General features: G+C 40.9%; 1 protein-coding gene across 1 annotated transcript in view; it reads left to right on the forward strand.

The window, feature by feature from the left end:
• The first annotated feature begins 1,200 nt into the window (after nucleotides 1–1,200).
• The window catches only part of aasdh (aminoadipate-semialdehyde dehydrogenase), a 29,112-nt gene continuing 11,570 nt past the window's right edge, over nucleotides 1,201–18,742 (forward strand). Inside the window, exons 1-4 of the mRNA XM_034180488.1 lie at nucleotides 1,201–1,434; nucleotides 3,450–3,570; nucleotides 14,392–14,660; nucleotides 14,733–14,925. Coding sequence (XP_034036379.1) covers nucleotides 1,205–1,434; nucleotides 3,450–3,570; nucleotides 14,392–14,660; nucleotides 14,733–14,925 — 813 coding nt within the window. The 5' untranslated portion in view covers nucleotides 1,201–1,204. The remainder of the gene's footprint in view (nucleotides 1,435–3,449; nucleotides 3,571–14,391; nucleotides 14,661–14,732; nucleotides 14,926–18,742) is intronic.

The following is an 18,742-nucleotide window of genomic DNA, read 5'->3' on the forward strand; positions in this document are numbered from 1 at the left end:
AGAATTCATACTTCCGCGACTGGCTGCCTGATGAAAATACGCACCCTGCTCAGAGTGCCGCTCTCACTGGACCGACATCTATGCTGTATTGGCATTGTGGGATAGCTCGCACCCACAAATTGAGCTCGCCGGACTACTTTCTCGAAGCTACTACTTTCTCAGCGTGTTGCTCTCATTGGAGTAACAACACACAGAATGTGTCTCTTCCCAGATAGATCTCTTTCAGTGCAGCTTCTTGTTATGACTTTAACACAAAGTTAACACCCAAGTCTTTCATCTCCAACTGTAAATGGTAATCAAAACATTCCAATCGTATCTTTCTGAACTCTTCCCATCAAACTCCATCATGTCAATGTTTACAATGTGGTTGAGCAATAGCAGGTGAAGGTGCTCATAAACTTTAAGTTTCTTAAATATTTATTACGGCCACTCTTAAAACTTCAGTTATCTTTATAATTTTATTACTGGTAAATTTTAGAATTGATTTAGATGAGATATACTCATTATCTCACAGGAATGTATCACAATTATCTAGGAACTACTTTTTGCGCAGGAAATTTATCAAGCACGTTGGCCGCAGGCGCGTACTAACACAGAAACCTAGAAACTGGCTAGAAGTTCGGCCAAAACGAGAGCGTTCACTTTTAGATTGCCATAAGCCAAGATAGTGGCACTCGTGAGAGTGGAAAACACGCTCGGGCTGCATTGATTGTTTATTGGAATCAGCTGATTTTTTATTTTTTTTTGTCTCTAACTTGCTTCTATCTGACGGCTCTCATTGCCTGGAAGGATTAGATTTATGCACCAAACTGAGCTGAAATGAAGCACTAAGTGACCAAATTACATGTATTTGTATTGCATTCGGCGATGTTTACATCGGTCAAAAACGGCCACTAGAGGGCGCTCGGGTAAAGTCCGCGGCAACCCATTAATGACATTATTTATTTATTTACCTTGTAGGTCGTCTGGTATTATCAGTGTCACTCTTAACGCTTGGACATCTTGTATATGCTGTGTTGTTTTAATGGTGTTTTTACATTTATGTTTTATGTACTTGGTTTTCTCTTTCTCTGTCGTTTACGGCGCGTCTCTTTTCAGACGATTTCGTCATCTTTTTGCGACAAAGGAGCAGTGAGAGGTGAATAATGCGTAGGTCGTGTTTTTAATCCTTTTTTTTTTTTTTTTACGGAACCAGCTCGTCATTATGGACCGCGGGACGCTGCACGACCTCGTCGCTGCCGCCGCCTGTGTGCATGCGGAGCGCACGGCTGTGACGTATGACAGCGGCTCCGGGTCGGTGTCTTTATTCTACAGTGACGTCGTCACACTGGTCAGTGAACTGTCCCAAACTCTGAGGGACAACTGCTGTCTCAGGAATGACGTCATCGGGCTGTGCTGTCTGGAGGACCTGTTTACGCCTGTGTGGATTCTGGGGTGAGTTCACTGTCCTCAGATTTATGACTTTATGTGCTTAAACCAGGCATAACTTTTATGGTCAAAGCAAAATTCAGTTATACATTGTATACATACATACATACTTACATACACTGAAATTCACAAGGATAACACAGGAAAGTGACAAGCACACTTATTTAAATTTCTTTCGGGATAAATAAAATTGATCTCAACTTATTTCCATTATGGTCCTTTGAAACTTGAGGTAACGAATGAACATGAGAAAATAATAAACAATAGTAATCCAAGTGCACTAACCACTTGGCCACCACCCCTGCCTCAATAATGATAATAAGAGCAATAATAAAAAACATTATTATATAGTAATGAACTATATATATATATATATATATATATATATATATATATATATACAGTGAGGAAAATAAGTATTTTGCGCCCGCCCACTCAAATACTTATTTGCAGCAGTAACATACAAATAAATTCTTAAAAAAATCATACATTGTGATTTCCAGATTTTTTTTTTTTTTTTTAGATTATGTCTCTCACAGTGGACATACACCTAAGATGAAAATTTCAGATCCCTCCATGGTTTCGAAGTGGGAGAATTTGCAAAATCGCAGGGTGTTCAAATACTTATATATATAATTTTTAATTTTTTTTTGATAACTTGTCACATGATGCATACTAGCATTTTGGCTGGTCAGTCTTGGAACTTCTTGGTAAAAAAAAAAAAAAAAATAGATGAGTATTTCTTGCACTACATTTTAGCGAATTCATCACTGACCATATACCAGACTTGAGTACTTATTTTCTGATTTTATTTATTTATTTATTTTGTCAAATGATGCCCTGGCCTTTATGAATTACAGTAAGATAAGATAAGATAAAACTTTATTGATCTCACAGAGGAGATCAATAAAGATCATCTGGGAAGAACTTACAGAATCATGAGGTCACTAGACAGGCGTGTTTGGCTCTGTTGATATCTTTGCTGGATTACAAAGGTCCAAATCTTTAGAGTACTGGTAGTTCTAGTCTTACTAGTCTTACTAGTCTTACTATATTGTTATGAGACGCGGATGGGCTATAACCAAATAACCAATGATTGAAAGCAGCTGGATATATTTGGTACTAGGCCTATCTGGCAAATCGATTGGTACTGCTCTAATGAGTTTGTGTCAAATGAGGGCTTAAGGAGGCCCAGATGAGGCATACAAATAGTATTGTGAGGGAACATCATTATGACACTACAGCGACATGATGCACTTCCCTGGGACATGATCCAGCACACAGGTTCCTCAATGCAGATGAGCCCAGCAACTGGACAAGTCCAAAGAGATGTCCACATGTCACCGGGCTGCAGAAGATGAATAGCTGCTTTCATGAGGAGGGGATGGAACCAGGAGTTTTTCAGGAGCAATTGATAGTCAGGACACAGGAGTGTTCTGTAGGGTGGTGAATGTGACCATGTACAGCACCAATGCATTAGCAGTGGTGGGAGTAAGTCACCATCAAGTCACTCTCAAGTCATGAATCAGCAAGTCCCAAGTCAAGTCTCAAATCATAATGACCACCAAGTGTTTGACTGCTGACTTGAGACTTGACTTGGGACTTGCAGATTGATGACTTGACAGTGACTTACTGCCACATCTGGAAATTAGCCAGCAGGAGATGTATAGAAAAGTGTTACAAATTTTAAATATTATCATTAATAAGCAAGTATGAAGAACTAGGTGCTGAAATAACCCACAGTGTGCAGTCTGTGGCGTTAAGCTGAGGGTCAAAGGTCAGGTGAATTAAACAGTAGTAAGATAAGATGTACGAGGCTGAGACATGGGCCGTGAAGGGAATGCAGGAGGTTGGAGGTGACAGAAACAAAGACCTTCTCTTTCATTTAGTGTTTTAAGTGTTTTTTTAAGTGACACTTTTTGTAGGTTTGATTCAAAGTATCAGAAAGCCTTGTTTCTCCTAACACTATGTGTGGAACATTTCTGGAGAGGTTTACATTCTGTGACAACCTGCTTTAACAGGATACTCCAGTTCCCTGCTGCCTATGCACCACTGGATCCAGATGCTCCAGGGCTCCTGTCAGCCCGAGTCATAAACCAGTGTGGCCTCAAGTACTGCGCTGTGCAGAGTGACCTCCTGAAGGTAGAAAATTTGCTTCTGTTTGATTCCCATATTCTTAAAACTTCATTAACTCCACCAGGTTGGAGAGGAGGTCAGAGGATCTGTGATTGTATCTGTGTGTTTTGTCAGGTTTCGGCCCCAGTCTGGCCCAGTCATGTTTTGTCCCCTATTAAATCAAATCAAATCAATTTTATTTATATAGCGCCAAATCACAACAAACAGTTGCCCCAAGGCGCTTTATATTGTAAGGCAAAAGCCATACAATAATTACAGAATAACCCTAACGGTCAAAATGACCCCCTGTGAGCAAGCACTTGGCGACAGTGGGAAGGAAAAACTCCCTTTTAACAGGAAGAAACCTCCAGCAGAACCATGCTCAGGGAAGGGCAGGTCTTGTCTCAGAGTGATGCTGAAAAACTAATTCATGCATTTATTTCCTCTAGGCTGGACTATTGTAATTCATTATTATCAGGTTGTCCTAAAAGTTCCCTGAAAAGCCTTCAGTTAATTCAAAATGCTGCAGCTAGAGTACTGACAGGGACTAGAAGGAGAGAGCATATCTCACCCATATTGGCCTCTCTTCATTGGCTTCCTGTTAATTCTAGAATAGAATTTAAAATTCTTCTTCTTACTTATAAGGTTTTGAATAATCAGGTCCCATCTTATCTTAGGGACCTCATAGTACCATATCACCCCAATAGAGCGCTTCGCTCTCAGACTGCAGGCTTACTTGTAGTTCCTAGGGTTTGTAAGAGTAGAATGGGAGGCAGAGCCTTCAGCTTTCAGGCTCCTCTCCTGTGGAACCAGCTCTCAATTCAGATCAGGGAGACAGACACCCTCTCTACTTTTAAGATTAGGCTTAAAACTTTCCTGTTTGCTAAAGCTTATAGTTAGGGCTGGATCAGGTGACCCTGAACCATCCCTTAGTTATGCTGCTATAGACCTAGACTGCTGGGGGGTTCCCATGATGCACTGAGTGTTTCTTTCTCTTTTTGCTCTGTATGCACCACTCTGCATTTAATCATTAGTGATTGATCTCTGCTCCCCTCCACAGCATGTCTTTTTCCTGGTTCTCTCCCTCAGCCCCAACCAGTCCCAGCAGAAGACTGCCCCTCCCTGAGCCTGGTTCTGCTGGAGGTTTCTTCCTGTTTCTTCCCACTGTTGCCAAGTGCTTGCTCACAGGGGGTCGTTTTGACCGTTGGGGTTTTTCCGTAATTATTGTATGGCTTTTGCCTTACAATATAAAGCGCCTTGGGGCAACTGTTTGTTGTGATTTGGCGCTATATAAATAAAATTGATTTGATTTGAAATGCAAAAAAGCAGTCCTACATATTTGCTTAATATGCGCATTGAAGGACATATCCTGATCAAAAATGACTCCAAGATTTCTCACATTATTACTAGAGGTCAGGGTAATGCCATCCAGAGTAAGGATCTGGTTAGACACCATGTTTCTAAGATTTGTGGGGCCAAGTACAATAACTTCAGTTTTATCTGAATTTAAAAGCAGAAAATTAGAGGTCATCCATGTCTTTATGTCTGTAAGACATTCCTGCAGTTTAACTAATTTGTGTGTGTCCTCTGGCTTCATGAATAGATAAAGCTGGGTATCATCTGCGTAACAATGAAAATTTAAGTAATGCTTTCTAATAATACTGCCTAAGGGAAACATGTATAAAGTGAATAAAATTGGTCCTAGCACAGAACCTTGTGGAACTCCATAATTAACCTTAGTCTGTGAAGAAGACTCCCCATTTACATGAACAAATTGTAATCTATTAGATAAATATGATTCAAACCACCGCAGTGCAGTGCCTTTAATACCTATGGCATGCTCTAATCTCTGTAATAAAATTTTATGGTCAACAGTATCAAAAGCAGAACTGAGGTCTAACAGGACAAGCACAGAGATGAGTCCACTGTCTGAGGCCATAAGAAGATCATTTGTAACCTTCACTAATGCTGTTTCTGTACTATGATGAATTCTAAAACCTGACTGAAACTCTTCAAATAGACCATTCCTCTGCAGATGATCAGTTAGCTGTTTTACAACTGCCCTTTCAAGAATTTTTGAGAGAAAAGGAAGGTTGGAGATTGGCCTATAATTAGCTAAGATAGCTGGGTCAAGTGATGGCTTTTTAAGTAATGGTTTAATTACTGCCACCTTAAAAGCCTGTGGTACATTGCCAACAAATAAAGATAGATATTATTTTTATCTAGTTGTTTTATTTTAGTTATTAATCTAGTCTCGTCATACTTTGGTTCTGATTATCTTGTTCCTGTGTGTATTACATTTGTCAGTGGTTTTATTTTTTGTTTCAGTTATTTCCTGTTTATCTTACTTTAGACATGTGTCTAGTTTCATTCCTACCTTTGTATATTCATTAATTTTATTTCCTGTTTGCTTTTCTTTTGTCTTATGTTGAATGAACTGTTTATTGTTCCACACAGTTCCATTCTGGTTTGGTCTTAGTCTTTATTTTCTTGTTTAGCTCTTTTCAGTTCTTACATTTGTTTCATGGTTTAATTCTTTGTTCCTTCATGTCTGGTTTTCTTTATTTTATTTCTTGTTTATTGGGACTTGGGTTTTGTTCATCTTTTGTGTTGGTGTTTTATTTTGATCTCTGTGGTTAGGTTCACCATCTTGTCAGGTCCTGTTCACTTTGCATTTGTCTTCCTGCACTATCTTGCATCAGCTTCATTCACCTTCATTGTAATTCTGTCTGCTCTGTCTTCCTGCACTCTCTTGACTCCTGTCTCACCTCTGTCTCATCTGACCACACCCCTTCCAGAACCTTCCCTGACAACCTGTGCCTTGTTTCCCTAATTACTGCACCTGTTATTTAAGCCCCTCACTTTCTCCACTCCCTGCTAGTTTGTTGTGATTTCTTGTCCACGTTCCAGCCTTTGTTTTTTGCTCTGTATTTGCCTTGCCATTTTTGATCGTGCTTTGTTTTTTGACCTTGCTCCTGCCTCAGCCCATGTATTGTGTCTCCTGGTATTTTGGAACTGTGCTTGTTGTTGACTATGCCTCTGCCTGACCCCTGCCTGTACCACTGCTTCTCAGACTGCCTTTTTGTGTACTGAACCCCAGCCTGATTTCTGACATAAAGCCTTTAATGTATACCTCAGTATTTTGGGTCTGCATTTGTGTTCAACCTCCTTCTGTGCCACGCCTACCCAGCTCATGACATGTTTGTGTACAAGATTAGTAAAAAAACCTATAACTATTACGTACCAACTTTGGGGATTGAACTTTGAGCCAGATGTGACTGAAAAACCTTTCCTTTGTGATTTTCAAGATATCACCAAGATTCATACATATACATACAGTGCACCCAGAGAGTATTCACAGCACTTCACTTTTTCCACATTTTGTTATGGTACAGCCTTATTCATTTTTCCCTCAAATTCTACACACAAATTCCCTCAAATTCTACACACAGAACCCCATTTTTTTGCAAATTTATTAAAAATGAAAACTTAAGAAGTCACGCGCACATAAGTATTCACACCTTTTGCTCAGTACTTGTTGATGCACCTTTGGCAGCAATTATAGCCTCAAGTCTTCTTAAATATGATGCCACAAGCTTGGCACACCTATCTTTGGGCAGTTTTGCCCATTCCTCTTTCCTGCACCTCTCAAGCGCCATCAGGTTGGATGGGGAGTGTTGGTGCACAGCCATTTTCAGATCTCTCCAGGGATGTTCAATGGGATTCAGGTCTGGACTCTGGTTGGACCACTCAAGGACATTCACAGTGTTGTTCTGAAGCAACTCCTTTGATTTCTTGGCTGTGTGCTTAGGGTAATTGTTCTGCTGAAAGATGAACCCCGGTCTGAGGTCAAGAGCACTCTGGACCAGATTTTCATCAGGATGTCTCGGTACAGTGCTGCATTCATCTTTCCCTCAATCCTTCTAGTCCTTCTAGTTCCTGCTGCTGAAAAACATCCTCACAGCATGATGCTGCCACCACCATGCTTCACTTTAGGGATGGTATTGGCTTGGTGATGAGCGGTGCAGGCAAACATGTCCTCCAAGCATGACACCTGGCATTCACGCCACACAGTTCAATCTTTGTCTCATCAGACTAGAGAATTTTGTTTTTCATGGTCTGAGAGTCCTTCAGGTGTCTTTTGGCAAACTCCAGGTGGGCTGCCATGTACGTTTTACTAAGGAGTGGCTTCTGTCTAGCCACTCTAACATATAGGCCTGACTGGTGGATTGCTGCAGAGATGATTGTCTTTCTCGAACGTTCTCCTCTTTCCACAGAGGAATGTTGGAGCTCTGACAGAGTGACCATTGAGTTCTTGGTCACCTCCCTGAATAAGGCCCTTCTCCCCTGATCACACAGTTTAGACGTGTGGCCATCTCTAGGAAGAGTTCTGGTGGATCCAGACTTCTTCCATTTATGGATGAAGGAGGCACTGTGTTCATTGGGACCTTCAAAGCAGCAGAAATGTTTCTGCACCCTTCCCCAGATTTGTGCCTTGAGACAATCCTGTCTCAGAGGTCTACAGACAATTACTTCGACTTCATGCTTGGTTTGTGCTCTGACCTGTAGGACCTTATATGTAGACAGGTGTGTGTCTTTCCAAATCATATCTAATCAACTGAATTTACCCCAGGTGGACTCCAATTAAGCTCTAGAAACATCTCAAGGATGATCAGTGGGAAAAGGAGACACCTGAGCTCAATTTTGGGCTTCATGTCAAAAGCTGTGAATGCTTATGTACATGTGATTTCTTAGTTTTTGTTGTTGTTTGCTTTTAATGAATTTGCAAAAAAAAAAAACAAAAAAAAAAAATACCTTTTTCACATTGTCATTATGGGGTATTGTATGTAGAATTTTGAGTAAAAAAAAAAAGAATTTAATCCATTTTGGAATCAAGCTGTAACATAAAAGTAGACAAGTTGAAATCCCTTCCTTTGTCAGTTGATGGAGCTGCTAATGGTTGATTATTATTACCCCATTGAAGGTATGGACTCCAATTTTGATGAAAATTTCAATTATATTCGCGTTGCCTTACTGATTATGTCCTCAATTCATCTGAAAAATGTTGGCCCAACTGCAGTACTGTGCATAGATTTTAGACTTTAGATTTTAGATATTCTGTGCACCAAAAAGTCTTTAAATATTGATAAAAACTACATAATGAAAACTTGCAACTTGTTAATTGTTCAGTTTCTTTTCACCTCAAGTGAGTAAGCTGTTTTTGTCCACCGTCTCTTGGTGGAGGGGCATAGAAATGCTGTCCATCTGTCTATGCATCTGCCTGAAACATTGCTCTTCCAGTGTACTCAAACGTTTCATAGATTGGAGACACATTTACCTCATGTGGAGCAGGGATGCATCACTTGAGGTTTAGGCCAAGTCTCAAACTCTGTCTAGTTTAATTTGATGTCCTTGGCTAACTACTGAAGGTCACAAAGTCAAAACTAGTGTCTGTGTGTGATGAAGCCTGTACTCTCAATAACTTTCCAAGGATTTCAGAGCGGTTCATCAAGTTTACAGCAAATATGCATCACTTCAAGGTCTAGGCACACTGCGAAGGTGACGGGGGACACAAAGCCTTCAGGCCGATATCGCATTTTAGCAACTTTTAATGGCTGTATCTGTGTCAATCATACCTATACTGCTTCCTTTATCTATGATAGATATTCTAAAATATTTTAATGTAATTATTAATTTTTAAATGATAAAGTTAAAGCCTGTAATGTTAAAAAATGAATATATACATACATGCCTTTAGGGTCATAAATGACCCACATAACCTTCTGTTATCTAAATGAACCTTCTGTTCTGTAAATGATATAATAATTGATCAACATTGATTTATTCTGCCTTACAGAAACCTGGTTACAGCAGGATGAATATGTTAGTTTAAATGAGTCAACACCCCCGAGTCACACTAACTGCCAGAACGCTCGTAGCACGGGCCGAGGCGGAGGATTAGCAGCAATCTTCCATTCCAGCTTATTAATTAATCCAAAATCCAAGACAGAGCTTTAATTCATTTGAAAGCTTGACTCTTAGTCTTGTCCATCCAAATTGGAAGTCCCAAAAACCAGTTTTATTTGTTATTACCTATCGTCCACCTGGTTGTTACTGTGAGTTTCTCTGTGAATTTTCAGACCTTTTGTCTGACTTAGTGCTTAGCTCAGATAAGATAATTATAGTGGGCGATTTTAACATCCACACAGATGCTGAGAATGACAGCCTCAACACTGCATTTAATCTATTATTAGACTCAATTGGCTTTGCTCAAAATGTAAATGAGTCCACCCACCACTTTAATCATATCTTAGATCTTGTTCTGACTTATGGTATGGAAATTGAAGACTTAACAGTATTCCCTGAAAACTCCCTTCTGTCTGATCATTTCTTAATAACATTTACATTTACTCTGATGGACTACCCAGCAGTGGGGAATAAGTTTCATTACACTAGAAGTCTTTCAGAAAGCGCTGTAACTAGGTTTAAGGATATGATTCCTTCTTTATGTTCTCTAATGCCATATACCAACACAGTGCAGAGTAGCTACCTAAACTCTGTAAGGGAGATAGAGTATCTCGTCAATAGTTTTACATCCTCATTGAAGACAACTTTGGATGCTGTAGTTCCTCTGAAAAAGAGAGCCTTAAATCAGAAGTGCCTGACTCCGTGGTATAACTCACAAACTCGCAGCTTAAAGCGGATAACCCGTAAGTTGGAGAGGAAATGGCGTCTCACTAATTTAGAAGATCTTCACTTAGCCTGGAAAAAGAGTCTGTTGCTCTATAAAAAAGCCCTCCGTAAAGCTAGGACATCTTACTACTCATCACTAATTGAAGAAAATAAGAACAACCCCAGGTTTCTTTTCAGCACTGTAGCCAGGCTGACAAAGAGTCAGAGCTCTATTGAGCCAAGTATTCCTTTAACTTTAACTAGTAATGACTTCATGACTTTCTTTGCTAATAAAATTCTAACTATTAGAGAAAAAGTTATTCATAACCATCCCAAAGACATATCTTTATGTTCGACTGCTTTCAGTAATGCTGGTATTTGGTTAGACTCTTTCTCTCCGATTGTTCTGTCTGAGGCAGGGCTCCTGGGGTGGATGAAATCCGTCCTGAGTACCTTAAGTCTCTGGATGTTGTAGGGCTGTCTTGGCTGACATGCCTCTGCAACATCGCGTGGCGATCGGGGACAGTGCCTCTGGATTGGGAGACCGGGGTGGTGGTCCCTCTGTTTAAGAAGGGGGACCGGAGGGTGTGTTCCAACTATAGGGGGATCACACTCCTCAGCCTCCCCGGTAAGGTCTATTCCAGAGTACTGGAGAGGAGAATTCGACCGATGGTTGAACCTCGGATTCAGGAGGAGCAGTGTGGTTTTCCTCCTGGTCACGGCACACTGGACCAGCTCTACACGCTCCATCGGGTGCTCGAGGGTTCATGGGAGTTTGCCCAACCAGTCCACATGTGTTTTGTGGATCTGGAGAAGGCATTCGACCATGTCCCTCTGCGCATCCTGTGGGGAGTGCTCCGGGAGTACGGGGTCCGGGGTCCTTTGCTAAGGGCTATCCGGTCCCTGTACGACCGCAGCAGGAGCTTGGTTCGCATTGCCGGTAGTAAGTCAAACCTGTTTCCAGTGCACGTTGGCCTCCGCCAGGGCTGCCCTTTGTCACCGGTTCTGTTCATTATTTTTATGGACAGAATTTCTAGGCGCAGCCAGGGTGTAGAGGGGGTCTGGTTTGGGAACCACAGAATCTCGTCTCTGCTGTTTGCGGATGATGTGGTTCTGTTGGCTTCGTCAAATCAGGACCTTCAGCGTGCACTGGGGCGGTTTGCAGCCGAGTGTGAAGCGTCCGGGATGAAAATCAGCACCTCCAAATCCGAGGCCATGGTTCTCAACCGGAAAAAGGTACTTTGCCCTCTTCAGGTCGGTGGAGTGTCCTTGCCTCAAGTGGAGGAGTTTAAGTATCTCGGGGTCTTGTTCACGTGTGAGGGACGGATGGAGCGTGAGATCGATAGACGGATCGGTGCAGCGTCTGCAGTGATGCGGCCGCTGTATTGGACCGTCGTGGTGAAGAGAGAGCTGAGTAGGGGGGCAAAGCTCTCGATTTACCGATCCTCACCTATGGTCATGAGAGTTGGCTCATGACCGAAAGAACGAGATCGCGAGTACAAGCGGCCAAGATGAGTTTCCTCCGCAGGGTGGCTGGGCGCTCCCTTAGAGATAGGGTGAGGAGCTCGGTCACTCGGGAGGAGCTCAGAGTCGAGCCGCTGCTCCTCCACATCGAAAGGGGTCAGTTGAGGTGGCTTGGGCATCTTTTCCGGATGCCCCCTGGACGCCTCGCTGGGGAGGTGTTCCGGGCACGTCCTACTGGGAGGAGGCCCCGGGGAAGACCCAGGACATGCTGGAGGGACTACATCTCTCGGCTGGCTTTGGAACGCCTTGGGGTTCCCCCGGAGGAGCTGGAGGAGGTGTGTGTGGATCGGGAGGTCTGGGCGGCTTTGCTTGAGCTGCTGCCCCCGCGACCCGACTCCGGATAAAGCGGAAGAAAATGGATGGATGGATGGATGGATGGATGTTCTGTCTGAGTTACTTTCATTAGTTACTTCCTCCAAACCATCATGTCTATTAGACCCCATTCCTACCAGGCTGCTCAAGGAAGCCCTACCATTAATTAATGCTTCGATCTTAAATATGATCAATCTATCTTTATTAGTTGGCTATGTACCACAGGCTTTTAAGGTGGCAGTAATTAAACCATTACTTAAAAAGCCATCACTTGACCCAGCTATCTTAGCTAATTATAGGCCCATCTCCAACCTTCCTTTTCTCTCAAAAAGTCTTGAAAGGGTAGTTGTAAAACAGCTAACTGATCATCTGCAGAGGAATGGTCTATTTGAAGAGTTTCAGTCAGGTTTTAGAATCCATCATAGTACAGAAACAGCATTAGTGAAGGTTACAAATGATCTTCTTATGGCCTCAGACAGTGGACTCATCTCTGTGCTTGTCCTGTTAGACCTCAGTGCTGCTTTTGATACTGTTGACCATAAAATTTTATTACAGAGATTAGATCATGCCATAGGTATTAAAGGCACTGCACTGCGGTGGTTTGAATCATATTTATCTAATAGATTACAATTTGTTCATATAAATGGGGAATCTTCTTCACAGACTAAGGTTAATTATGGAGTTCCACAAGGTTCTGTGCTAGGACCAATTTTATTCACTTTATACATGTTTCCCTTAGGCAGTATTATTAGACAGCATTGCTTAAATTTTTATTGTTACGCAGATGATACCAAACTTTATCCATGAAGCCAGAGGACACACACCAATTAGCTAAACTGCAGGATTGTCTTACAGACATAAAGACATGGACGACCTCTAATTTCCTGCTTTTAAACTCAGATAAAACTGAAGTTATTGTACTTGGCCCCACAAATCTTGGAAACATGGTGTCTAACCAGATCCTTACTCTGGATGGCATTACCCTGACCTCTAGTAATACTGTGAGAAATCTTGGAGTCATTTTTGATCAGGATATGTCATTCAATGCGCATATTAAACAAATATGTAGGACTGCTTTTTTGCATTTGCGCAATATCTCTAAAATTAGAAAGGTCTTGTCTCAGAGTGATGCTGAAAAACTAATTCATGCATTTATTTCCTCTAGGCTGGACTATTGTAATTCATTATTATCAGGTTGTCCTAAAAGTTCCCTGAAAAGCCTTCAGTTAATTCAAAATGCTGCAGCTAGAGTACTGACGGGGACTAGAAAGAGAGAGCATATTTCACCCATATTGGCCTCTCTTCATTATGCTTCCTGTTAATTCTAGAATAGAATTTAAAATTCTTCTTCTTACTTATAAGGTTTTGAATAATCAGGTCCCATCTTATCTTTGGGACCTCATAGTACCATATCACCCCAATAGAGCGCTTCGCTCTCAGACTGCAGGCTTACTTGTAGTTCCTAGGGTTTTTAAGAGTAGAATGGGAGGCAGAGCCTTCAGCTTTCAGGCTCCTCTCGTGTGGAACCAGCTCCCAATTCGGATCAGGGAGACAGACACCCTCTCTACTTTTAAGATTAGGCTTAAAACTTTCCTTTTTGCTAAAGCTTATAGTTAGGGCTGGATCAGGTGACCCTGAACCATCCCAAAGTTATGCTGCTATAGACTTAGACTGCTGGGGGGTTCCCATGATGCACTGAGTGTTTCTTTCTCTTTTTGCTCTGTATGCACCACTCTGCATTTAATCATTAGTGATTGATCTCTGCTCCCCTCCACAGCATGTCTTTTTCCTGGTTCTCTCCCTCAGCCCCAACCAGTCCCAGCAGAAGACTGCCCCTCCCTGAGCCTGGTTCTGCTGGAGGTTTCTTCCTGTTAAAAGGGAGTTTTTCCTTCCCACTGTCGCCAAGTGCTTGCTCACAGGGGGTCGTTTTGACCGTTGGGGTTTTTCCGTAATTATTGTATGGCCTTGCCTTACAATATAAAGCGCCTTGGGGCAGTTGTTTGTTGTTTGGCGCTATATAAATAAAATTGATTTGATTTGATTTGATTATCCTTGCCAGACCAATGGGACAATTCCTGTTTGTTTTTTGTTTTTGTTTTGTTTTTTTAAGCTGTTGGAGAAGTAGATTGACAAATTCAGCTTAGGATATATTTTTTGGATTGCAGATATCACAGTGGCACATATATTTGGTTGGGGTCATAAATAACGCCACTTGGTCACTTGAAGGTTAATGAAATGGGGAAAATTACCAAAGACTTTACAGTATTAATGATTTTAGAATTCATGTATGAGTGTTCTTGTATGAATATTACACTTGTTTACTTTGCCATTTCCAAAAAGAAATTCCAGGCGGTTCTCCACAAACACATGACTGTGGACATTTGTGTGGTGTTGCCCAAGTACAAACTGACATTGGTGGAAGTGAAGCCACTGCACATCAACGTGAACAATCAAACAACACAACAGAACAGAGTACAGAAAACAGATGGAGCATCAGACGCCATGCTGGGAGACTGGGCATATGTGCTCCACACTTCTGGAACAACAGGGCTTCCAAAGATTGTGAGGGTTCCACACAAGTGTATTGTACCCAACATCATTGATCTCAGGTCAGTCATGAAACCTTTTTGTTGGTACTGATGTCTTCTGAACTGTTGTTTTAACTTAAGTCCTACCTGCAGGTCATTGTTTCAGATGAACACAGATGATGTGATTTTTCTTGCCTCACCCTTAACTTTTGACCCTTCTGTCGTGGAGATTTTTCTGGCTTTGTCATCTGGGGCTCAGCTCCTAGTCGTCCCCACCGTGATCAAAAAAATACCCCATCGTCTGGCTCAGGTGCTGTTCGGGAAACACAGGACAACTGTCCTACAGGCAAGTGTACTTTGGAATAAGTGTTAATCTGTTATGGCCTGTGTTATTTACATTTATCCAGTTGGGTCCATAAGTATTTGGACAGTGACACAGTGATTATAATTTTGCCTCTGCATCACCACAGTGGAGTTGAAATGAAGCAGTGAAGATGTACTTGTTGAACAAAAATATTGCGTTCTTGGTTTAGGAATGACAGACATTTTCTACGCAGTGCCTCCATTATTAAAGCCCATAAGTAATTGGACAAACTAATTATGAGGATTGCTGTTCATACAAATCATCTTTTTCACATCCAGGTTACTTTAGACAGGTTGGCCTGTCTTTCAAAATGGGTGTTTTGTATTTTGAAGACCAGTCTAAAGCCAATATTTTGACATTTTTCATCTTGGTCTTCAGCTGTGTTGGTTTAATGTATAACATGAGTCATTTACAATAGTGTTCAGAATAATAGTAGTGCTATGTGACTAAAAAGATTAATCCAGGTTTTGAGTATATTTCTTATTGTTACATGGGAAACAAGGTACTAGTAGATTCAGTAGATTCTCACAAATCCAACAAGACCAAGCATTCATGATATGCATACTCTTAAGGCTATGAAATTGGGCTATTAGTTAAAAAAAAAGTAGAAAAGGAGGTGTTCACAATAATACAACCCCTGGCAAAAATTATGGAATCACCGGCCTCAGAGGATGTTCATTCAGTTGTTTAATTTTGTAGAAAAAAAGCAGATCACAGACATGACACAAAACTAAAGTCATTTCAAATGGCAACTTTCTGGCTTTAAGAAACACTATAAGAAATCAAGAAAAAAAGATTGTGGCAGTCAGTAACGGTTACTTTTTTAGACCAAGCAGAGGAAAAAAAATATGGAATCACTCAATTCTGAGGAATAAATTATGGAACCACCCTGTAAATTTTCATCCCCAAAACTAACACCTGCATCAAATCAGATCTGCTCGTTAGTCTGCATCTAAAAGGAGTGATCACATCTTGGAGAGCTGTTGCACCAAGTGGACTGACATGAATCATGGCTCCAACACGAGAGATTTCAATTGAAACAAAGGAGAGGATTATCAAACTCTTAAAAGAGGGTAAATCATCACGCAATGTTGCAAAAGATGTTGGTTATTCAGTCAGCTGTGTCTAAACTCTAGACCAAATACAAACAACATGGGAAGGTTGTTAAAGGCAAACATACTGGTAGACCAAGGAAGACATCAAAGCGTCAAGACAGAAAACTTAAAACTTAAGAAAACTTAAAGCAATGTCTCAAAAATCGAAAATGCACAACAAAACAAATGAGGAACGAATGGGAGGAAACTGGAATCAACGTCTGTCACCGAACTGTAAGAAACCGCCTAAAGGAAATGTGATTTACATACAGAAAAGCTAAACGAAAGCCATCATTAACACCTAAACAGAAAAAAACAAGGTTACAATGGGCTAAGGAAAAGCAATCGTGGACTGTGGATGACTGGATGAAAGTCATATTCAGTGATGAATCTCGAATCTGCATTGGGCAAGGTGATGATGCTGGAACTTTTGTTTGGTGCTGTTCCAATGAGATTTGTAAAGATGACTGCCTGAAGAGAACATGTAAATTTCCACAGTCATTGATGATATGGGGAGATGGCTGTCATTACATCATCAATAAATGCACAAGTTTACGTTGATATTTTGGACAATTGAAAGGATGTTTGGGGATGATGAAATCATTTTTCAAGATGATAATGCATCTTGCCATAGAGCAAAAATTGTGAAAACATTCCTTGCAAAAAGACACATAGGGTCAATGTCATGGCATAGGGTCCCCTTACCAAAAAATAGTACTGATAAGTATATAAAAAGTAAACTGGAAGTATACTTGAAACATACTTGTATGTACTACTTTTTGGTAAGGGTCAATATCAACGAGCAGATGTGATTTGATGCAGGTGTTAGTTTTGGGGATGAAAATTTACAGGGTGATTCCATAATTTTTTCCTCAGAATTGAGTGATTCCATATTTTTTCCTCTGCTTGGTCTAAAAAAGTAACAGTTACTGACTGCCACAATCTTTTTTCTTGATTTCTTATAGTGTTTCTTAAAGCCAGAAAGTTGCCATTTGAAATGACTTTAGTTTTGCGTCATGTCTGTGATCTGCTTTTTTTCTACAAAATTAAACAACTGAATGAACATCCTCCGAGGCTGGTGATTCCATAATTTTTGCCAGGGGTTGTAGTAGCATCTGCTGTTGATGCTACAAACTCAAAACTATTATGTTCAAACTGCTTTTTTTTTAGCAATCCTGTGACTCACTAAAGTATTTAGTATTTAGTTGTATAACCACAGTTTTTCATGATTTCTTCACATCTGCGAGGCATTAATTTTGTTGGTTTGGAACCCAGATTTTGCTGGTTTACTAGTGTGCTTGGGGTCACTGTCTTGTTGAAACACCTATTTCAAGGGCATGTCCTCTTCAGCATAAGGCAACATGACCTCTTCAAGTATTTTGACATATCCAAACTGATCCATGATACCTGGTATGCGATATATAGGCCCAACACCATAGTAGGAGAAACATGCCCATATCGTGATGCTTGCACCACCATGCTTCACTGTCTTCACTGTGAACTGTGGCTTGAATTCAGAGTTTGGGGGTCATCTCACAAACTGCGGCCCTTGGACCCAAAAAGAACAATTTTACTCTCATCAGTCCACAAAATATTCCTCGATTTCTCTTTAGGCCAGTTGATGTGTTCTTTGGCAAATTGTAACCTCTTCTGCACATGTCTTTTATTTAACAGAGGGACTTTGCGGGGGATTCTTGCAAATAAATTAGCTTCACACAGGCGTCTTCTAACTGTCACAGCACGTACAGGTAACTCCAGACCATCTTTGATCATCCTGGAGCTGATCAATGGGTGAGCCTTTGCCATTCTTGTTATTCTTCTATCCATTTTGATGGTTGTTTTCCATTTTCTTCCACGCATCTCTGTTTTTTTTGTCCATTTTAAAGCATTGGAGATCATTGTAGATGAACAGCCTATAATTTTTTGCACCTGTGTACAAGTTTTCCCCTCTCTAATCAACTTTTTAATCAAACTATGCTGTTCTTCTGAACAATGTCTTGAACGTCCCATTTTCCTCAGGCTTTCAAAGAGAAAAGCATGTTCAGCAGGTTCTGGCTTCATCCTTAAATAGGGGACACCTGTTTGTTCCACAAAATTGACGAACTCACTGACTGAATGCCACACTACTATTATTGTGAACACCCCCTTTTCTCCTTTTTTTTTACTAATAGCCATATTTTATAGCCTTAAGAGTGTGCATATCATGAATGCTTGGTCTTGTTGGACTTGTGAGAATCTACTGAATCTACTGGTACCTTGTTTCCCATGTAACAATAACAAATATACTCAAAACCTGGATTAATCTTTTTAGTCACATAGCACTACTATTATTCTGAACACTACTGTATATGTCTTTAATGTATCAGTTGTCAGTTTGGTGATACAATTTCAACTTAGTTCATGAACTGCTAGTAAATGCCTCACTATGCACAGACCTCGCTACCCCAGGTTGACACAGGTTTTACTCTGAGGTTATGCTGATTTAGTAACAGAATTATGACATCATTATGCCACTACAGGCGAGCTCACTTTAGAGCCCTATTACTTGTATGTATAGTATATTCTTCTTCATGTACACCCCAGAGCCTCCAAAATGTCCCAAGGATCTAGTCCATCAAGGCCTGATAGACAGGACCTGCCTTCCATATCTACTTCCAGAGTTTTGAAACTGGAACCACCATTTTTTCCATGTATTGGACTGGAGT

The sequence above is a fragment of the Thalassophryne amazonica genome, chromosome 10, assembly GCF_902500255.1.
Source record: "Thalassophryne amazonica chromosome 10, fThaAma1.1, whole genome shotgun sequence".
Classification (NCBI taxonomy): Eukaryota; Metazoa; Chordata; class Actinopteri; order Batrachoidiformes; family Batrachoididae; genus Thalassophryne; species Thalassophryne amazonica.